Source organism: Spinacia oleracea, chromosome 5, assembly GCF_020520425.1.
Source record: "Spinacia oleracea cultivar Varoflay chromosome 5, BTI_SOV_V1, whole genome shotgun sequence".
Lineage (NCBI taxonomy): Eukaryota > Viridiplantae > Streptophyta > Magnoliopsida > Caryophyllales > Amaranthaceae > Spinacia > Spinacia oleracea.
The window spans coordinates 20,935,848-20,958,057 of NC_079491.1; the positions used below are offsets into that span (position 1 = coordinate 20,935,848).

The 22,210-nt window shown below is 36.1% G+C and overlaps 3 protein-coding genes across 3 annotated transcripts; all 3 read left to right on the forward strand.

Annotated features, from left to right (window-relative positions):
* The first annotated feature begins 341 nt into the window (after window positions 1-341).
* LOC110797177 (protein THYLAKOID ASSEMBLY 8-like, chloroplastic) lies at window positions 342-9,905 on the forward strand. The gene is made up of 4 exons (XM_022002275.2): window positions 342-506; window positions 779-1,310; window positions 7,961-8,351; window positions 9,304-9,905. The coding sequence occupies exons 2-3, from the start codon at window positions 867-869 to the stop codon at window positions 8,348-8,350; spliced, it is 834 nt and encodes a 277-aa protein (XP_021857967.2). The 5' UTR covers window positions 342-506; window positions 779-866; the 3' UTR covers window position 8,351; window positions 9,304-9,905.
* Window positions 9,906-15,683: 5,778 nt separating this feature from the next.
* LOC110797178 (guanine nucleotide-binding protein subunit beta-like protein) lies at window positions 15,684-18,122 on the forward strand. Its single transcript, XM_022002276.2, has 3 exons — window positions 15,684-16,195; window positions 17,083-17,558; window positions 17,829-18,122. Exons 1-3 carry the CDS (start codon window positions 15,790-15,792, stop codon window positions 17,928-17,930), a joined length of 984 nt encoding a protein of 327 aa, XP_021857968.1. The 5' UTR covers window positions 15,684-15,789; the 3' UTR covers window positions 17,931-18,122.
* Window positions 18,123-18,428: 306 nt separating this feature from the next.
* On the forward strand, window positions 18,429-21,707 carry LOC110797162 (protein MOTHER of FT and TFL1). Its single transcript, XM_022002254.2, has 5 exons — window positions 18,429-18,463; window positions 19,028-19,190; window positions 19,987-20,048; window positions 21,052-21,092; window positions 21,436-21,707. The coding sequence occupies exons 1-5, from the start codon at window positions 18,429-18,431 to the stop codon at window positions 21,657-21,659; spliced, it is 525 nt and encodes a 174-aa protein (XP_021857946.2). The 3' UTR covers window positions 21,660-21,707.
* The last annotated feature ends 503 nt before the right edge of the window (window positions 21,708-22,210 follow it).

The following is a 22,210-nucleotide window of genomic DNA, read 5'->3' on the forward strand; positions in this document are numbered from 1 at the left end:
ATATGCCTATGGATATGGATGAATAAGATATAACTGACATACAGTTTCTCTCTTCCTCTCTCTCCATTTCTCTCTACTTTTATAATAATAACATTATTATTATTATTATTAAATTAAATTGAATTGAATTGAATTGAATTGAATTAAACTGAACTGAACTAAACTGAACTGAACTAAACTGAATGCTCATGAACTGAACTGATCTGAACTGCGAAATAAGTCTTGAAACTGAATAAGCAAAAAATAACAGGGCATAATTCACAAACTACCTTGGTAGAAATTGGCAAATTTTCTTTTTTTGTATGGGTAATCCAAGTTTCGTACATAGGAATAAATTTATCGACAAAGTTACCAAATGAGTTTCGGACTCGCGTCTGCTCCTCCTCCCGCCTCCTCCTCCACTTAAAAGTTAAAATCCTCCAACAAAAGCAGCACCTTAGCTATATCACCACCTTACTCGGCGGCGCCTCTGCCAACCAACTCCTTCTCTGCCGCTTCTATTCCCGGTATATACTTCTTTCACTTTATCTATTTTGTATCGAAAAGTATTGTTTTGTTTATTTTATTTGTAATTATTTGATTCAAAAACTGTTTTATTTGTAAATTTCTGGTATGATGGTTTGAAAGTGTTAAATTTATACTGTTAGGTTTTTCGTTAACTTTGTGCTGGTGTTGTTTTATGTCTAATCAGTGTATACCCATTTCATTATTTGAGTTTAAGCATGGAAATGAAGGTGTTTGATGTTGAGTCTCACACTTTTTATCTTCCTCTTCACAGGCGTCACCAATTCCAAACACTGTAGTATATGGAGTTAGTTAACTGTAGTCTTGATAATTCTACTTGAAAACGTATCATCCTTTTCGATATGATTATCACAAGATTGATTAGGATTATCGGCTCAGGGACGGGCGCTGGGCGGGCGCCCCTCCTGCCCTGGCTCAGGGACGGGACTGTTGTTCTTCAGCAATTAAATAAAGCCTTATCCATTAATCAACCTTTAACCTCATTATTGTTAAACCCCGGATTGACGTGCTTCGGTCCTAATTATTCATCCAAATTCACAAATGGGTTTTCATTCATTTTGGTGAGAGAATTTCACGATGGTAGACCAAGAGGTCCCCTTTGGAGGGGGAAGAAATTGATTGGAAAAGAGGCACTTTTTGTAATATCGGGTTTGAAGAGGTTTAAGGATGATGAAGAGAAGCTTGATAAGTTTGTCAAAAATCATGTGTTGAGGCTATTGAAGATGGATTTGATTGCTGTTCTTTCTGAACTCCAGCGCCAAGAGGAGGTTTTTTTGGCCCTCAAGGTATCTTTTCGAAATTGAATTGTATTTTTCTATACATTTTGCTCATGGTTCTGAATTTATTTGTTAGTTCATTTCTTGATTTTTATGGTTTGATGTATGCAATTGTTGATTTCGTAATATCATAGCCAACTGTTTAAACAATTATTCACTCCGTCCCATTTTAATAAGCCACACATTTAAGAGGTTATTTTTAAGGTATAGGGTCGAGAAACCGTGATTAACTTATTAATCCATACAACTGTTGAGGACAAGTATCCTTTACTATGATATTATGTGTCAAATCCTAATAATAGTAGGAGTAATATGGGAAAAATCGTTAGTTAACCTACTAGATATGAAGAGTGGTCTATTAGTAAGGATCATCCCAAGATAGTGATGTGGCCTATTGAAGTTGTATGTAAAGAGTACTTCCATGATTGTAAATGCAACTTTTTTTTGCATGAGTTTCTAGGTTCCCAACAGATAAAAAATGTCTGGAAAAAGCCTTCCTGTATAGGGGTCTTGATTGGAGTGATTGCAATGCTGTTATGAGATACGTAGTACCAAATATGTTACTACGTAGTACATTGTCCGTGCACCATGTAAAGTAGTCACTACATATACCTCCTTGTTCTTCCATGATTGACAATTAACTTTTTACTATCCTTTTACTTTCTGAAATTTTTAAAATTGTAAATATGTTTTGTGCCTTGTCTTAATTATGTGGTAACATCTAGTGTGAAGACTGGTTATGAAAGTTTATCCAAATTGCCCATGTGTCATTTTGTTTCCTTTGGTTATAAGAATTTTGGCCTTTGCTCAACAACAAATCCCTTTCGGACCTAATGAATATTTGTTCTGCTGGTAGTAGGGGTGAGGATCTCCTGGAGTATGCAATTTTATATTTTCTTTCTGCTTAACCAGGACCTTGCTTCTTTTTGTATTCAATCTGCAACAGTCTAATGTTGTTTATGTAGAGTTTTAGCTAAGGTTTCTTTTTACCATAATCCTTTTTGGCATATCTTCTTTTTCTTAGTTCTCCTTGAGCAAAAGTAGCTGTTATACTCCGTAGTAGCATAGATGATGTACCATCTTAAGGGCCGTTCTTGGGTTTTCCGATTAATCTCCTAAAAATGAAAATGAATCTCGTTCTGCAATTTAGTTGCAAAAATAGTTTAGTGGTTTTAAAATTAAAATATAGGAAGTTGAAATCCTGTAACCACTTTTAGGGCTTTTGCATGTTTGATTTTGACTTTCTTTCAATTCACAAAGCTACCATCTGCATTCTGCAACGCTTAACCTCAAATTTTTTATTTTTAAAATTAGTTTTTATGGTAAACGGTAATGTTCAGTTATGGAGTATCTTAGAGAGAGAAATAAGATAACGAGAGAACTAGAGAAGTTCTGATGGAGGTAAATTCCAACTCTTAGCTAACCCCACTTTTCTCCACCGTTCCTCTTTCACCACAAACCGTCAAGGTTTATTCCTGAGTACACTTATAAATTAAGCCCTATTTTTTTTTCCAGATTCTTACAAATCATTAAACAATCTTAGCTAACCCAACTTCTTAGTTGATTTAATCACAATTCCAAGATTTAATCGCAAAAGTTGTTGTTCATCTTTGGTATAATGCATATCAGATTCCTGAGATCCGGCTATCCGAGTAATGATTATTGGGGTTAGTTGTTGTGGCTTCTGGAAGGGGGGGATAGATAGGGTCGGAATAGTTGTGGTTGAGTAGTGGAGGGGGGAGGGGTGGGTTGGTATTACCAATTTATTTCTACTTGTAGTAGAGATATAATAATCCTAATATGCACTTGATGTATTCCTAATCCTTAAAATTAGAGCCTGTTAGTGCTACGCCCGCCTAAGCATCCCACAACTCTCACCACTTATTCCAGGCGCAACAAAGGAGGGTATATTTACTGAACAGCATAATTTTGTGAAGAGGCTAGCAACACTGTTGAGTTGGTTATGAAGAGACAAAAGAGGAATCTCATTTTTGAATGAATAGCTGATGAGGTGATGGAGAGGATTTCATTCAGAATATTGTAGTCGGGCTTGTAAGCAAAGGATTGATACTTTTGCTGGTTTTATAAATACAACAATAGCCCTCCCCTGTTCTTTTTCTTCTTCCGCAGTTCTCTTCTTCTGGGATCTTCTCCTTCTCCTTTCCTTTTACTTTATCTTCTTTCTGATATCAGCACACTACAGTAATGAAATCAGTTCAAGTTTTGTAAAAATGTAAAATCAAAACAGCAATCAGTTTGTAAAAACTTGAAATACAGAACAAACACTTGGGTGTTAGAGGTTAACTGTCAAATTAGTGTTTGTTAAAAACAGCTGCTGCATTTGTTTAAAAAAAGAAGAACCATGTCCTAGTCAAAGACTACTTCTAAAAGCTACGTTTGTAGCTTATCTAAAACGCTATCTTAACCTTTAAAAGTTGCTTCAAAGCACTGCCCAACGACCTTCAGTAGAGTTGTGGCACGATCAAAACTCTTAAAGCTAGTTGTAAAGCCTTGTCTAAACCGGTCCTTAGTCTATTCCTTTTTGTTTATTATAATCCTCAATTGCAGACCCATAATTTTTATTTCCAATTTAGGTTTCTTTTGGAAAACGCTATCTTAGTTTTAAAAGGAACAAGGCACACCAAGATGCACAGGGCGAGCCTTGAAACAAAATTCTGGAACACAATTGACACACTTTGTATCCCAAAACACATAATAATAATATTATTTATGTATAAATGGAAAAAAAGGAAGCACAATTTGTCACTAAATGGAAAAGGCACATAATGCAGACTTATAGTAAGGCACAAATCACAAAATCACATAAAATAAATTCGTAGAAAGAAAAGAAAACATAATAGTTCTTCAAGCTGTAAGGTTTCTTTCTCCTTAATAATATTCATCTCCACTAATCTACTCATAACAACACATGTTCCTTTATCAACTCTTTGTGATCCTTTAACTAAGCTTTTTTTAGACTCTCGCTTCTCCCCTCTCTCTCTCTTTTCTCTCTCTTTTTAGGGTTTACAAAAATTAGGGTTTTCTAGGGCGGAAATAGCCAATTTTCTTCGGAAATTTGGTTATTTCCGCCCCTTCTCTTTCAATTCCGTTGTGTTTTTGCGTTAGATCTCAATAAGTACCCCTATGGTGGGTTTGATTGTTTCGGTGTAGTAAGTACCCCTATGGTGGGTTTGTTTTTAGTTAAGTTTTGTGTGTTTAGTTTAGTTCAGGTTGTTTCTTTGGTAAAGATTTATGCGGGATCGAAGAATATGTCAATCTTTCGACTACAATCAGACGAATCAGACGGAAATCATATTTGTCACGGCTACAACAGATCTATAGACCCCCTCGTCAATGAAGGCTGTAAATCACAGCGATATAAAAGAGGGTATACAGAATGTTTGATATACTACGATCGTAGCTATGGTGAAAAGAAGTTTTTATTTGATTCGATTGTTATGTATTTGTTAGATTTATATCTTTATGTAGATGTCGTATGACTTTCTATCAATGAATTAATTTGTTTTATCAAAAAAAAAAAACTCTTTGTGATCCTTTGGTGGCATAGATATAATCATTAGCTCCAGGCTCCAGCCACTCTACCAACAACACTCCTCATAAAATCTTCACCATCAAACACAGAATCATCATCACTATTATCATCCATCCCCCCAAGTGCCACTCGTTACTTTCTTCAATTTCGTTTAAGAGAACGGGATCAATGGTGTTTTCCCCTTGCATTGGTGTTGCAAATCTCGACTATATTTCTTACTGTCCACAACATAGTTAGATGCAGTATCCGTCACCACTTGAACAACATTTGCCTCTCCAACTTCCTTTACCATGTCATCTAGCATGTGAAACAACAAGCTTTTGTCTTTCACAAAATTTGAAAGATACACGAAGCCCATTGAAGATATTTTTATAAAGTTCACAATGTCCATTTGGGCACCGAGTTATGCCATTTATCCGATAAATGGAACAACCTTTTGTTGCCCACTCTTTCTTATGCGCTTCAGTTTTCTTATTAGTTTCATCTACTTGTTTCTCAAGGAGAGGAACTCTAAGCTCATGCATAATCAGTGGCTTCAGTCGGGGACCATATTGACCCAATTGATTCAATCCTCAATCCAAATCTTTCATATGTAGCCATATTAAAGCAATTCCCTTCCCGCGTAAAACCACCTAGCAGTATGCCTACAAAATTTAATCCTTAATTCCTTAACACAAACTCCTTGTATGCCTTTCCTTCCCTTTCTTCCTAAGGCAATACGTCTTGGGGAGAGTGACAAACATGTCCACGGGACTTTTGTGTCTTGGTTTTATAGCTTGGTTGCTATTTTTATTACCCAAGGTACCACCTTTTGAGTTCAATATCTCACAATATACCTCTTCCTCACCATTACGAAGATCAAATTGAGGTATGTGTGGCTTCATTTGATTAATCGATTCTTCTTGTGCCCTTTTAAACATAAAAGGACTGGACTTCCTGCCATATATGCTTGGGACAACTAGGGCATTTTGTTGCATTCCTAAATCCTCCAACCAAGTGTTGCTTTAAGCAATTTCCCGCCGTTTTTACTTTGGCACAAAAGCAATGTTGCTAATTGTTCTGTATTAAGATTCAGCTTTACTTATTTTCTTGCGAATCACAAGGGTCGAGGTGATCCCGTGGATGGAGTGCCCGAATTGGAATTATCCTTATCAATCAACAAGCTCAAAAAATGACATAAACCCAAATAAATAACTATGCTACATTGCCACTACGAGTATTGCGTAATATGCTACTGCCAAAAGCTACTGGAAACCAGAAAATGAAGACAGAAAAAAAAAACAAAAAAAACAAATCTGCTAGACCAACTTGTGTTTGCTGAAAGTGAACAGAAAAGAGAAGACAGGGGAAAAAGGACAGGGTTTTTTTTAAAGAAAAGAACAAACAAAAGAGTAGTGAAAAGAGTATTGAAAAAAAAAGAGACGAGAAGGGAGAAAAAGACAGAAGAAAGAAGAGAGAAGAGATTAGCTGGAGTCACTGGCGACCAGTAGTCGGGATCTGGTGGTTAGTCAGATCCGGATATTGTCGGCAAGCAGCGGTAAGTGAAGCTAGAGTTCTTCACTTATTTGACAAATTTAATTGGTAATCTGGGGAAATTGGGGTTTTCTCTCTCCTTTAGACATCTAATAGTGTTATTTGTTATCTTATTTCTGACTGTCATAGAGGCAACAAGCCAACAAGTCACGTGAGATTAAATGAAAGGAAAAGAAAATGCCACATCACCCAGGTGCGCCTCAGACCACAAAGAGGCATAGACGCTGCGCCTAGGCAAAGGCGCTTTGAGGCACGCACCTTTAGGTGCCTTCTGGAATGAGCTGGGTCTGGGAAGGTTGTGTGCTGCAGCATGCTTGTGGATTATGTTGTCAGATGTTTTGAGTTGAAAACATACCGGTGATAGTTTTTCTAGAAAGTGTTAGAACTTAAAGCATGTTTATTTTGTATGAATAACCCAAATAATTTTCATCTTGGGTTCAGAATGGGACATTCTTTATGAAGACACTTGTTCAAAATAAGAGTAAGAGCATCTAGTATTTGTGCCCTTTGTTCTCCTCTTCTTTTTCTCCCTATTTAACAATTAAGAGGATTTAAGACCCTCTTTATGACATTTTATCAATCTGAAGGTTACACAGAACTATAGAAATTGCACATCACTGAAAGTGGTCTCCTTTAAGTGTAGTAAGAGATTCTTGGGGATGTTTCAGGAGGTCATCTGTTATTTTTCACAGGAAGTCAAGGTGGTGACTTGACACTTGAGTTAGAAAACTGATAGACAGAATTTACTATTTACCAGGGTCTTTTTGAGTCTGGGGTAATGTGTTCAGGTGATTACACTTCGCATTCATCATTTAGAGTAACTTTGACTAGATGATTATGATTAAGTCTGTGTCCTTCGCCTGTCAATTTTTCGGTACATTAAATTTAAGATGTGTCCCTAATTTCCCCGAACCCCACTTTTTAAACCCTCCCTTTTCTTTGGCGATGATGACTTCGTTGTGAATCTTTTCTTTCAATATCTTCAAACCACAATAGGAAGAGCGAACAAGAAAAGACCTTAAACAGACTGCTCCTCGTTGCCTTCTTTGTATCAGTAGCTCAATCAAAAACCAATGACTTGCGGACGGGAAATCATGTCGAATTCCTTTACGTCTTATCTCCATATATTTTGAAATAGGAAGTGTTGTAATTTCTCAAAAGTTAAAAGTTTCTAGTAAAAAACAGTGTTATTCAGTTGTCTTATGGTGCTTTGAACTTTCATCAATTTTGATGTTTGTTTGCTGTGTAGTTTTGTGTTTTTGCATGGAATTTGGTTCTATTCGTTCGGAGAGTTTATCCCCCGGTTTTGAGAACTTTACATAGAGTTGCATAATATTTTAGATGCTGACAGCTTTATGGTACGTGGATGCTTTAAATTATTCAAACTGAATGTTAATGGGTTAAGAGAGATGACTTCTCTCTTTGTAGGAAGTTCTTTCTTTCATAGATGGATAATTTTGTCTATTCTATGCGCCTACTCAATCATGTAAACAAATACAGTAACCTTTAGAACAATTTGTGCAGTACTTTTGCCTAATCCAGAGCTGTCTTGATGCTAGTCTTCTTGTATCAGTTGTTTAGGGTAATCCAAAAGCAGGACTGGTATCAACCTGACGCCTATCTTTATAAAGACTTGATTATTGCAATGGCAAGATGTAAAAGAATGGATGATGTGATGCAACTGTGGCAAGACATGAAAAAACAGGAGTTGTTTCCTGATTCTCAAACATATACTGAGATCATCAGAGGCTTCTTAAGGGATGGTTCCCCTGCAGATGCTATGAACATCTACGAGGACATGTTGAAGGCCCCAGAACTTCCGGAGGAACTTCCATTTAGGATCTTAATGAAGGGTCTCCTACCTCATCCACTTTTGAGGAATAAAGTGAAGAAGGATTTCGAGGAACTCTTTCCTGAGCGTTCTGTGTATGATCCACCTCAAGAGATATTTGGAATGCGCTGAGGTTTGTAGAATGCATCCTTGGTTCTTCATATCAGATATAGGATTCCTTTTTATTTGTGTATAATCTGGAGTCTGTGTCTTATGTATGTCTTGCATCGGAGAGCTCTATATTGTTGCTATTCGTGAGTGCACATATGTGCTTTTTCTGTTGTGTAACTGTTAAAATATTGGATCTTGTTTGATGATAGGTATGTCTGCCGTTCATAATTTACTATTGAAGCAATAATTGGTATGACAAATATTTCGAATGCTATATAATGTTGGTCTTTCTGGTATAAGTAGTGAAATAAACTTGAGAAGGATTTCCATGTAAGTTAGGTATATAAATAGAATTGAATTCAGATTACTGTAATATACATGTTTGAGGAGATTTTTATAATAACATTTTGTTTGTTCTAACCAAAATAGACCGTGTTTGGTAGGAGTTTTAAAAGCTTTAATTTGGTTTAGAAAAATAGCTTCACCCTCAACTTGGATTGTAAGTTCAGTATCTATTATGTGGGGTGGTGCTCTTTCAGCAGTCTGGCTTCACACGTTAAAGCTTATTGAATAATGCTGTTATGTTCATTTGTTGCTTCTGTAACTTCCTGATGCATGACATCCCATTTTCTCATGTTCAGAGACTTGTTTTTTTTCTTTTTATTTTCCTGTATTTATTTTCTTCATTATGTACTTGAGGGTTAAATACTTAAATATGTGAGGGATCACACAGATTCACAATTAAATGTAGTTGTGATTGTGCTCCTGCATATTCAGTTCTGTCTCGTGTTTTCTTCATCAGTTCAATCCATCTATTCACTTCTATCTCCTGTTTTTCTTCATAAGTTCACCCATCTATTTTTCGCACTTGCTATTTTCATCTCGGAATTTATTTATCAGTTTACTACGTATTTGATACTCGGATATATTATTTTCCTCTTAACTGCCATTAATTGTTTTTTCTCTGTTTTCAGGGGTCAAGTTAACGGCCTTACTGATACTGAAGTAATTAGGCAATGAGCGGTCTTTTCTTTGGGTGGTAGATATTGTGGTCTCGGGATGTTATTCTAGGATTGGTGATGATCTTAGTGACTAAAATCCACACTCTTTGCTCCTTTACATTTTCTCCCAATGTGTAAGAGTTCATACTCAGTAGTCCTGAACTTGCTCCTAGGGTGGTTTCTGCAAATTAAACCTCAAGTTTGAGATTTTCTTGGGATGTGTTTCCTCATCGAAAGCCTTTTTTTCTGTTGATCTTATCAACCAAAGGTTCTTAGGCTTAAAGGCAAATCTGATGTCCTATTGAAACTGTATATTTTCAATTACAGGACAAGTTGCTGCATGTGGAGGACGATATAAGCTAGCTCTCTGATCTGCTAAACTGTTTATAAGCTAGCTCTTTCTGATCTGCTTCAAAGACTAAAAAGCTTTAGAAAAAGAATAAATTGTTTCTAGTTTCTATGTAACTAATTTTTATCCCATGCTTAATACGAGGAGAGGAAGAACAAATTTGAAAACAACAATAAATAATGAGTTTTGAATTTAATGTAACTAGAACTAGAACGTAGGATGTCAACGAGCTGAGTGGAGCCAATTATTCTGCTGTTGTTTGAGTTAGGCTTGATAAGATATTTTCCAGCTCGAGCTTCCATTTAGTTTGTTCGAGCTTGGCTTGTTTAAATTTTTCACTGCTCGAGCTTGGCTCACGAGTGGCTCGGTTAAATTCGAGCTCGAAGCGAGTGTAACCGAGCTCCCCTTTTAGTCGGTTCGAGCTTGGATTGTTTAAAATTTCACTGTTCGAGCTTAATTCACAAGTGGCTCGGTTAAATTCGGGCTCGAGCAGAACTAGATTAATATAACCGAGCTTTTATTAAACGAGGCTTGATAAACAAGTAAATCGAATTTAAACAAACATATAAATAAAAAGTAATTCGAAAAAAAGTTTGCATTTTAGATCAGTAGTACTATTTTGTGACAATAGTGCTATTTTCTTGATTGGGGAAATAAATATCGCCACCATGTTAATGAGTAAAGTTATATCAGAATTTTACAGCAGCACTTAACTATAAAAACTAACTTTAAAAGTTAAACTTTAAATTAAAGTCCTACAACTTGGAACCACTAAAGGCCCACAAAACTTGCAATCCAGATTACTTAAAGCCAATTAAATAATCCAACTTGAATTCAATAAAATCAATGCACCAAATAAACACTCAACACTAACATTTAATGTTAAATGTCAACCATGCTTCTTCCTTTATGACACATGTTGCTTGCTCACCATATTATAAGTGTAAAATATGGGTCGTCACATGGTCAATAAGGAATAGGTCATGACCAAAACAAACAAGAAAGCACGAATCAACAAAGCTGAGTACATACAAGAAATAGAAATGTTACTAAGATGCTTTACTCGAACAACTATTAACTCTGGTCACATAAAACAACTCGTGACAATTCAACATGCATAACATTCCTTGAATAAATGAATAATACTCTTGACTTTATCCTGACTTGCTATAAAATCAAACTTCTTATTCCCTTCTATTATTGGAATATAAAATTCCCTGAATGTAAAAGCAATGAACGAATTTTTTTTGTCAATCAGTGTCACAAAGGACTAGTATTAGAGCTACCCATCTATTATTGAGATATCCATGTCACATATTCGTGAAGGAGTTCCAGCGCATTAATAAAAACGGTGCAACGTCCTAAACCACAACAAAATTTAGCCATGGGATGCTACCATGTACCTCCCCCATCCCATATGTTCAATACTCTAGGTATATACGTTCTAAGAGCTTTATTGGTTACCCTATTGCTTACTTATTTAAATGACTCAATCGTAACAAGCATGCAACAAACTTTCCTTTATAATAACTCCTTTACTTAGTGGACAAAGACCTACCTTGCCACTTAAGTTTCTTTGCTATTAAGAACAACATGATTATGAACAAGTTGACTATTCCTTAATGTCTATTTATATTCACTTCTAGCTCATCTCAACTCAAGATCACATGAGGAGTCAACTATTCGTTATTACATGAAGTATTAAATACAACACATGTATATAAATCCTTCCTTAAACATGAATCAACAACATAAGTAAAACTGACCACATGCTTGCATATTAATAATTACATGTTAAACATGAATCATAATTCGTCTCTTTAGAATTAAGTAATCACCACATTCACATATGACATGATGCCTGAAAGCGTGCTTGAGGCTAACATGATTTGAAAACTAACCCTCAGACTCGTGGCTCGTCTAATCCGAATGAACTTAACATGAGCCCTGAAACTAGGTCGATCTGAATTTAACTCATACCCACTGTAAACAAGTTGAAATTACGATTGAATCCAACACACACCTGGACCAAACATGACCCAATCTTAAAAATAACATATTCAAACGTAACACAAGCTTAAATTCAGGACCGTTCCTGACTTTTCGGGGTCCATAGGCGAAATTAGGGATTATGACCCCTTTCGAGATGATATGTTTGATAGATAACTAAAATATATCGTTTCACCATTGGGAAAATAAATAAGATTTATTTTAATATCAGTATCTTTATAGTAGTAGTTCTTTACCCTTGTTTTCATTAAAGTTTAAAATTTGATTTTTCAGTACTATCTAAGATAGAATCATAGTCCATCGTACAACTCGTCCATAAATATTACATGAATTACAAAAGAGTACTAAAAGCTAAACTAGATGTCAAGCACTACATACGAAAGCTTGGTGTGGACTTATTTGTCTTAAACATAGTGCTAACATGAAGGAGGGAATTTTAATAAGTTAAAGAATGAACATACGCAAAATATAAATGAGAAAATAAGTTCCTCAAAAATATAAGAGAGTTTTTGTAACACCCCGACAATTCCCATTTTCTAAAATAACCCTTTTTAAATATAACTGTAGGGAATTATCAAAGTATTATCGCCCGTGTGAAAACGTAACGGCTTATTCAGAATTTTGCAGCGGAAAACATAAAACTAACTTTTAGGTTCATAAATAATCTTATTACATATTAGGTCCAAAACCAATTAACTGAAATAAGGAAATACGAATAGTACGACAATTTCAAATTTAAGTTAACAAACCAAATCACTTAATAAAGCAAATATAACTACAAGCTCTCTAATCCCGATCCCAATGATGCATCATCTTCAAACCTGTAGATGGGCAACGCTTATTGATCCTTAGAGACTGCTCACCAAAGATGGGTCATCACAGGATCAATAAGGCATAGCCATGATCAACACACACAAACAAAGCACGTAATCAGCAAAGTTGAGTACTACATACTAAAACAATAATAATCCTAATATGATACTATTAACGAACAACCCTAACATGATACTAATGAACATAAACAAGGGCAGACAAAACATGATAATTTGACGACCATACTTAACTAGACTAGGCTAGACTGGACTGGACTTTTATAACAATAATATTATTTTAGTTGAAATAGACAATGGACCGAGTTGACCGTCCGACAGCCTTCACTAAGGAAGACGAGGTACGGGCGCGACTCCGTAACCTTAGAGACCTGCGATATCGAGGAACATTTGAATAGAAATAGGACACGGTGATCAATCCGGTCCGAGATAAAGGCCATGGGCTACCACCATGAACCCCAACTCCTGTTTGTCCGTCACTTTAGACGTGCACAGTCTAAAGCTATTGCTACTCAGTTTCACTTTACATACAAATTGAGACTCTGTTATGACTCAACAATCACATAAGGCATATAATCCACATTCGTTCACAACTGTTTTTATCTTGGGATTAAGTACGTGATCATAAAGGCATCAATCAAGACTCATTTCAATTTATCCAACCTTTCCTTTAATCATGATCAACCCCTGTATATGGGTGTAAAGTTTCAACTTACTAAACAAGGTCCACCGCCCTCATAAAGTAGTGAAAAGCTAAAAAGGAACAACGATCGATCGATCCAAACCAACATATATAGAATAATCTAGTGTTCCCAACCAACATGTTTGTATCAATCATCCATACTAACATGTTATAATTCTCATAATGCAATCTAGGTTCAATATGTCCATCCAACAGTATTAAACATGCAATTTCAACCTGACCAAGTTCATCAATAATATCAACATAACCAAGTTCATCAACAATCTCAACATAACCAAGTTCATCAACAATTTCAACATGGTTTCAACAAATAGCACGCATTCCAAGCACACAGGTATGTACGTACCTTGTGTAAACAAAATGCGAGACCACTTTAATAATTCAAAAGTCGCCTACGGAGAATTCTCCACCTAACAACAACCAATATGGACTCATATCAATTCACATTGAATTTTCAGCAACATTAGGGTGCTTCAAACCTTTCTTAAACATAATTAGATCCTTTTCCAATATCAAAACTTGAGTATTTGATTTCCTAGCATAATAATTATTGAATCAATGATTGAAATTCGTTGAAAACTCTTCGCAAACATGACTTTAAATTTTCAGCAATATGAAATCGTTTAAAGCTTTCCCAAAACCAAATTATCATGCTTAGAACATAAAAATAATAATTTTAATAATTTATAACCCTTCTATCATGATTTTAAAACTATTAAAACCTTAAAATTCATACTTTAATAATTAAAACCATTATTTTAATCAAATTGTATAATCTGAAAATTAATAATTTAATTATTGCAAAACATGAAATCTGAAATTCATCATAAATCATAAAAAACATACTTAATTCAATCAAAACATAAATTAAAATAATAACGTATAATTAAAACATTTAAATTTATTAACTTAGGGTTCAAGAAATAACCAATAAAGAGGAGAGAGGAGTTGCTGGCCGGCGGCAGCAGGCGGGACGGTGGCGCAGCGCGACTGGGCAACACTGCTGGTGGTTGCGGCGGCCGTGCAGCGGTGGTTGTGTGTGCCCGTGTGCAGCAGAACGAAACAAAGGAGGGTGTGCTTGCTCGAAGGAGAAGGGAGAGAGAGCTCGCCGGCTAATGTCGTCGGAGGGCGCGGCGGCGCAACAAGGGTAGCAAGGTGGTTGTTGTGGCTGGTTCAAGTTAACGGAAACAATCAAGTAAGGAAAGGGAGAGGAACTAATCAAAAGAAAAGGAAAACCCGAAGGAGGGAAGAAGAAGAATGAAGAGAGAAAAGAGGAGTTACCGTGCAGCGCGACGACGGAACGACGGTGGAGGAGCGCCGACGCTGGTGGCGGCGGCGTGGACAACAGCGTGAGGGAGAAATCACCAAGGTTTGTGAGGGTTTGATGGTTCCTTGTTCACGTGAAAGTGAAGGAGAAGGCTAGTTGTTTCTTTTTTTTTGTGTTTTTACGTAATATTGAAAGAGGAGTAAAGAGTTTTGGGTTTATAATATTGGGCTTTACCCGATTGGGCCTAGAATTAGGATTTAGCTTTAATGTTTGAATCCAAAACCAAATAGGATTGTTTTCCAATTTCGAACGTGTTTTCGTAATTCAAATTCTTTTCAACATCAAATTCTAAAATTATTTTAATTTCATAAATCGTTGAAATCTTTAAAACGTATAAAAATAAATGTTCGTTAATTCCATATTTATTTCTAAAATTCGTAAATTCCATTTAAATATAATTAACTATACGTTAAAATATATTAATAATATTTATAAATTTACGGGGGATTACAGTTTTGTTAAAAAAAATAGCTAAAACGTAAAACGAAAATGAATGAGCAAAACAATGGGTCGAGAGTTGTTAAAATCAAAGAAATAAAGTATTGATGGCATGTCTCTGAATCATACACGAAAACACTTTATCGCTGAGCCAAGGATATGTTTTTGCATTTTAGCACGTTTATTTAGTATTGTATTAATATACTATACATATTTCAGTTGTGGGCCCCTTTTTCCACCGAGCCCTAGGCGGCTGCACTCCCCGCCTACCCTCAGGGCCAAGGCTGCTTAACTCGAACAAAAATTTACCCAAACCAAAATTGCGTCGAACCCAAAACGATAAAGATCCAACCTCAACCGAATTCAAATTGACTCCAACAAATCCGAATACAAATACCGACCTAGATTGACTTGATCTGACCTGCTGATAACCGTCCTAAACCCGAACGGATGGCCCGATTTAACATCTCTAGCATCTATGTTTAACATGTGTTGTAAATAAATAGTCCAAAACCAAACTCAAAACCCAACAATTGGCCATGTTACATCGTTAGTTTTCAATCATCATTAGCCCAGACCCTTTGGCCTTTAGAGAAACAAACCCGTATTATTTGTCAACCCAAATCCAAACCCACACCCTCATCAACAATTCCCCAACTCCTTAAAACCCTAGCTTCCATTTTCTCGCCCTAAATATATAAACCTAAACTTTCCCTCTCTCCGGCCTCCTCACTGTCAAATTCTCTCTCATCCTTCACTTTCTCTCTTTCCGCATCTCCCCGAGAAAACCTAACAATCCGCCATGGGAGAACAGCTTCAACTCCGCGGCACCATGCGCGCGCATACCGACATGGTTACCGCCATCGCTACCCCCATTGATAACAGTGACATGATTGTCACCGCATCCAGGGACAAATCTATCATCGTCTGGAAAATCACCAAGGAGGACAAGACCTATGGTGTCCCCAGTCGCCGTCTCACCGGCCACTCCCACTTTGTTGAGGATGTTGTTCTATCCTCCGATGGTCAGTTCGCTCTTTCTGGTAGTTGGGATGGTGAGCTCCGCCTTTGGGACCTTGCTGCTGGTACCACTGCCCGTCGTTTTGTTGGTCACACCAAGGATGTGCTCTCCGTCGCTTTTTCCATTGATAACCGTCAGATCGTTTCCGCTTCGAGGGACCGAACAATCAAGCTTTGGAACACTCTTGGTGAGCCTTTTTTCTCTCTCTTTTCACTCGTTTTCGCTCTTCTTTTATATTTATCCGATTTTTTGTTCGATTATATGATTAATGGTTTAAATGTTTAATTTTGAATTAATTTTTGATTTTTGCTCAACTGATGTATACGATATGTGTTATAATGTGATGCAAGATTGTTTATTTTCTGTCTTTTCTTAGAAAATATGAATCATTCTTGTTATTCGTCTTTGGATTTGGCTAATTATGTGTTCTGTGAGAAAAAAATATACTTGATTTTTGTGTAATGGAATTTGTTGCTCTGATGCTTCTTTAATCTGGTCAAGATTTCTCGAAAACATATATGGTAGGGTTTATATTTGGATTCTTTCACGTATGGTTTTATTTCTGTGTTTTGTTTAGTTATGTATAAAATGTTATGTGATAGCTTGGCACTCATTGTGGTTGATGTGGAATGAGATAGAATTATGAAATTGTATGTTGTAGTAAATGGTTTCATATGTTCAATAAAGATTGTTGCAGCCGGTTATGTTTGCTTTAGTTCATGTGATAGAGAAGGGACTCAAATTGAGCAGTTGTTTAGGATTATGGTTTCTGTGAAACGGGATAAGATTTGTAACCTAGCTCTGCAAAGATGTTCTGCTGTGCTCATGCTACTGTATTTGGAAACTCAAGTGCTGTGAATGTTGTTTGTTTAGGATTAGGATTAGGATTATGTTGTTTGCCTTCATTTGTTCACTTTAATCAAGTTAGTTGAACTAAGTTATGTATATGGATTTAATTGTTTGGAAAGTTATTGGTGATATTTCTCTATTTAGGTTATGGTAGATTCCAAGATGTTTTCTTTAGTAATTGTGCTTGATGGCTAATGAAATTTTCCATGTTTAATAACAATGTAGGTGAGTGCAAATACACCATCCAAGACGGTGATGGTCACGGTGACTGGGTTAGCTGTGTTAGGTTTAGCCCCAACACTTTGCAGCCTACCATTGTGTCCTCCTCATGGGACAAGACAGTGAAGATCTGGAACTTGACCAACTGCAAGTTGAGGGCAACCTTGGCTGGTCACAGTGGTTACGTGAACACTGTTGCTGTGTCACCTGATGGTTCACTGTGTGCCAGTGGTGGGAAAGACAGCACTATCTTATTGTGGGATTTGGCTGAGGGCAAGAGGCTTTACTCTCTTGATGGTAGTGCTATTATCCATGCCCTTTGCTTTAGTCCTAACAGGTACTGGCTTTGCGCTGCCACTGAGGCTGGCATTAAGATTTGGGATTTGGAGAGCAAGAGCATCGTTGAGGATTTGAAGGTTGATCTTAAGACCGAGGCTGATCACGATGTTGAGGGAGCTGGCACTGGTGCCACAAAGAAGAAGGTATATTACTTGTTATCAATTTTCTTGCTTGCTTTTTGTTTCAGAGATTGTTCATTAGTCATTTGTTTTTGTTATGTAACCTGTTCTGCAACTTTAGCTCTGTTGGTTAGTTTACAATTTTGCTGCGTGCACTAAACTGTTCAGCAATGGTTTGACTTGACCTTAATAACATGCTCCCTTTAAAGATTACAGTATTTTTGTTGAGTAATCAACAAAGTATTGAGTTTATGTATGTATGGCAAAAGCTAATAAACATTTGTTTTTTTCCAGGTTATCTATTGCACCAGCTTGAGTTGGAGTGCTGATGGCCAAACATTGTTCAGTGGATACACTGACGGTGTTATTAGAGTTTATGGCATTGCCCGTTACTAGAAAGTAAAATTTCTAGTTGCGACTGGCACGAACAGTTTTCCTACTTAGTTTTATCACATTCTCTTAGAGGAGGTTAAATTGTGGGTTTGTTTTCAGAATTTTGATACATGTTTATGGTATTTTGGCCTTTTTTTGATCGTGTTGATGTAGTAAGAGATTGATATTGAAACTTGAATCTGTTATTTACTTCTACATCTGATTCTAGAAGTCACAAACTCACAATTGCTGGTGAATTGAAATATGCCCGCTTCTGATCAAATTTGCATGACTGGTGTTTAGCTTAATCATGGAACATTCACTTATTAGGCTGTTAGTATGCCTTTACCTTTGTCTGTTTGTTCATTCAATTGTAAAAAAAAAATCATTGAAATTTGATTGGTTGGTTGAATGTACATTGTTATTTTGTTCAGTTTAGAATAGCTCTGCCAATGTGTTGTTCCGTACCTCACTATGTTCGCCGTTCCACAAATTGTCGAGAAAATTTAAGATGATTATAGAATGCGCAAATCTAGACGAGGGTTTAAGGAATTTAGGTTGGTCTTTATCTGCAAATCTAAAAGGCTAATGCCCTGTTGTCGTTTCATGAACCAGAAATCTGTATAACAAAATTTCATCATGTAGGAACCAATTGAAGCTCACCTTAAAACATCGAATCAGTAAGCTGATTTGCTTCCAAGTTTAAGCTAGTTCGACTTTTACCATGCTGTAAAGAGATAAGACGAAGTTTTCATGCGTATAAAAGATCTACGTAGTACAACTATACTAATACATTTAAAGTGACAGATATATGGCTCCGTTTGTTTTCAAGGGAATCCATTAAGGGAAGATTAAGTTGATAAATCAGAAGCACCCATATGCATATACGTTGCCCAACTTTCCAAGGTTCATGGACTATATTTACTTAGTTTTGGTTTCCTTTTATAAAGGAAAAACACCGCATTTTCCCCCTCTATTCTGTTATATCCGTTATTCTCTTCTCCCATCGATCATCTCCTTTCTATTTCCATCTCCCTCATCAGTCATCCCTCCAACTTAATTTTCTTGTAAAAACAAGCATGAAATTGCATTGAAAATATTTGGCATTAAAACAAACGCAGCACCCAAATAGAGGATGTTGTAGACATGTTTGTGCCGAATGTAAGCATGTCTGTTTACTTTGGAACTAAACATGTTACCAATGGTTGTACTATCAAGCCTTCTATTGCTGTTGATCCTCCTCGTCTTATCATTGGTGCTCATTCTGATATCCTCTATACTTTGGTTAGTTTCTCCATCCATTCTACCTACTCTGTCTCGATCGATCTCTTGCTCTTTTTTATCTGCTCGATCTGATTCGTGTATCTGAAATGATAATTTTCTATGCGCAACCGATTGCACCACCTTAATTGTTAGCACATCAAGTTTATTTCTTTGTTCATATACTCGTACCTTCCTAGTATGTGGCCAAACTCTAACATAGCTCCAACTCAATACCTCAACTAGAGTTTTATATAAACCTTACTGTTAGACACATTTTTCAAAGCGTAAAGAAATTAATGAAACGAGGTAGTACTCCATATAAGTTAATGAGGACATATTCGTAATTTATTTTATCAAAGGACCAACTCAACCAAAAGCTTAAGCTGATGATTGAATCCCTAAGATTAGTTTTATACTCTATCACACCTCCTCACATTAAAGCCCTTTGGGCTTGAAGTGTGGATGCAGCATAGGCTTCCTCATACCCATCGCGAAATATTCTACTTTGAAAGGAGGGGTGGATGAGATTTGAACCCGTGACCTTTGCGTCACGCTGGCTCCGATACCATGTCAAAGGACCAGCTCAATTAAAAGTTTAAGCTGATGGTTGAAGTCCTAAGATTAGTTTATACTCTATCATATTTTGATTTTGGATGAATGAGCCACAAGGCAGTAAATTATTCAAAATTTTATTATATTTTTTGTGCGTATGAGGCACAAGAGTAAGTAATACAGATACCTGTGCATAAAATTATTGGTTTGTGTAGCTCCCATGGCTTCCAAAATGCGATAATATTTGATAATATTTGACATGCAGGTGATGACAGATCCTGATGCTCCTAGCCCCAGCGAACCCTCAATGCGAGAATTGGTACACTGGTATGGTATGTAATTAACTACGGACTATATTCTGGCCTTTTGTTGTAACTTTGTAATAAGTTGTTCCACTTCCTTTTTCAAATCTATATATTTTTACTCATATTTAAATATAGAGACGCAATTTAGAAGGTGGACTATGGTGCACAATAAGCATGATGCACCTTAAGATCACCAGTATATAATTAAAAGAACATATGGTTACGTGAAAAGAACATGAATATTTTTTTATATTTTTAATAAATAGTGAAATAATATATATTTTTTATAACAAAAAAGTAAAACATTATATTGCATGTTCTTTTGTCGTAGTGTCATGTTCTTTTGTTTATGCACATGTGTTCTTTTGGTGCACATGGTGCACCATGCTCACTGTGCACCATGGTCCATAGTCCACGGATTGTAATAAATATACTCCGTCTAAAATCTCAAATGATAGTAGTATGAGAAAGCCAGAAAGGAAGTGGAACAACTTATTTCAAGTCTATATTTTTACTAATATTTAAGCTACTATCATTTGAGATTTTATTAGACTTTTTCCTCTATATGTATTTTTAATGACAACTAGTTAATCAAGTACGTAGTATTATATATCAAAAGGAGAAAAAATAAAAATCAAATTGGCTATTTAATTTGTTTTTAAGGTAATTTGCATGGTGACATGTTATGACTAGGCCTTTAGCCTTGCTACCTAAACACCAATTATGTTTAACACCATAATTATACAAATCCTTATTTACAATTGGTGTACACATATAAGGTAAAAAGTAGATAACTTTCACATAGATAAGATAATTTTTAAGATAATTTTTAAGCATTTGCGTTAACATTTTTTCTATTATTTATACTACTAATTACGGGCTTCTCCATCATGAATTTAAGTGAGTGCTTGGTAAGTTCCGGAAAAGGCATGCATATTTATCTTAAATTCTGGCTAATGCTGTCTATCTGACTACTGTGATTTTCTTTCTTTTTTTTGTTTGGGCACCCAAAATAAAAATTTCAGGATTGTCACTGATATACCTAGTGGTGGAAGTCCATCTTGCGGTAAATCTTACTCCCTTTTATTCTTTTATTACATATTATTTGTAATTAAAAATTTGGGTAATGATAATTACTACTATAGTACTATGTACAGACATTAGGTTTAAGCATTTACTCCGTGTAATATATTTTCTAAAGAGATATTGATTTAGGAATGCATGACAAAAATTATGCATCTACTGGTGTTATTGTATGTGCAAACATTAGGGTTTACGCATTTAGTCCGTGTAATATTATATACTCCATTTTCTAAAGTGATATTAATTTAAGAATACATGACAAAATCACGTGTCTGTGATGTTATTATTGAGAAATAATTGGATTTTGACGAATCTATAATATGCAGGAAAAGAGGTAATGGCATATACAGGACCAAGGCCAGCAGTGGGAATACACAGATTCATACTGGTTTTGTTTGAGCAAAAACAACAGTTAGGGATGTCCGTTGAGGCGCCTAATAGTCGTGCTAATTTTAATACACGTCTGTTTGCTGGTAGATATGGTCTTGGCCTCCCTGTGGCCACTGTCTATTTCAATGCCCAAAAAGAGCCTGCTAATAAGAAACGATAGTTACAAACTTTTAGGTAATGCTACATTTGTATCATGTTTATGTATATGGACCCCTATCTAATACAGAGTACATCCGTTTAAGTCTTCATTCTTGTAAAACAACCTTTATCATTTTACTTTGTATAAGTTTTATTGTACATTCCATTACGTATTTGTCCCTTCATCTAGCTAGGGTACTCGTTTCACGTCAGATGAGAAAACATAAGTTTTGATCGGATCAATATCATTTAATAAAATTAAATTTCTCCCTAATGGTACATCACGGGTAATTAAATTTCCCGTTGTCCTTATCTCTTTTGGGTCAATTGGAAACAACCTCTCTGCAATTGTAGGGGTAAGGTTGCGTACACCCGACCCCCCCTTACCCCGCTTCTTGTGGGAGCCTCTTTGAGGCAATGGGGTAATGATAATAATAATGATAATGATGAATGGTACATCACGGGTGGAAACTGATTTGGGCCTTACGTTGATTTTGGCACACCACTTTGTCAATAGAGCACAGAAAATTATGTCTTACAGCAAGTGCGCCAAAATCACTTTTTTGGTGTGCC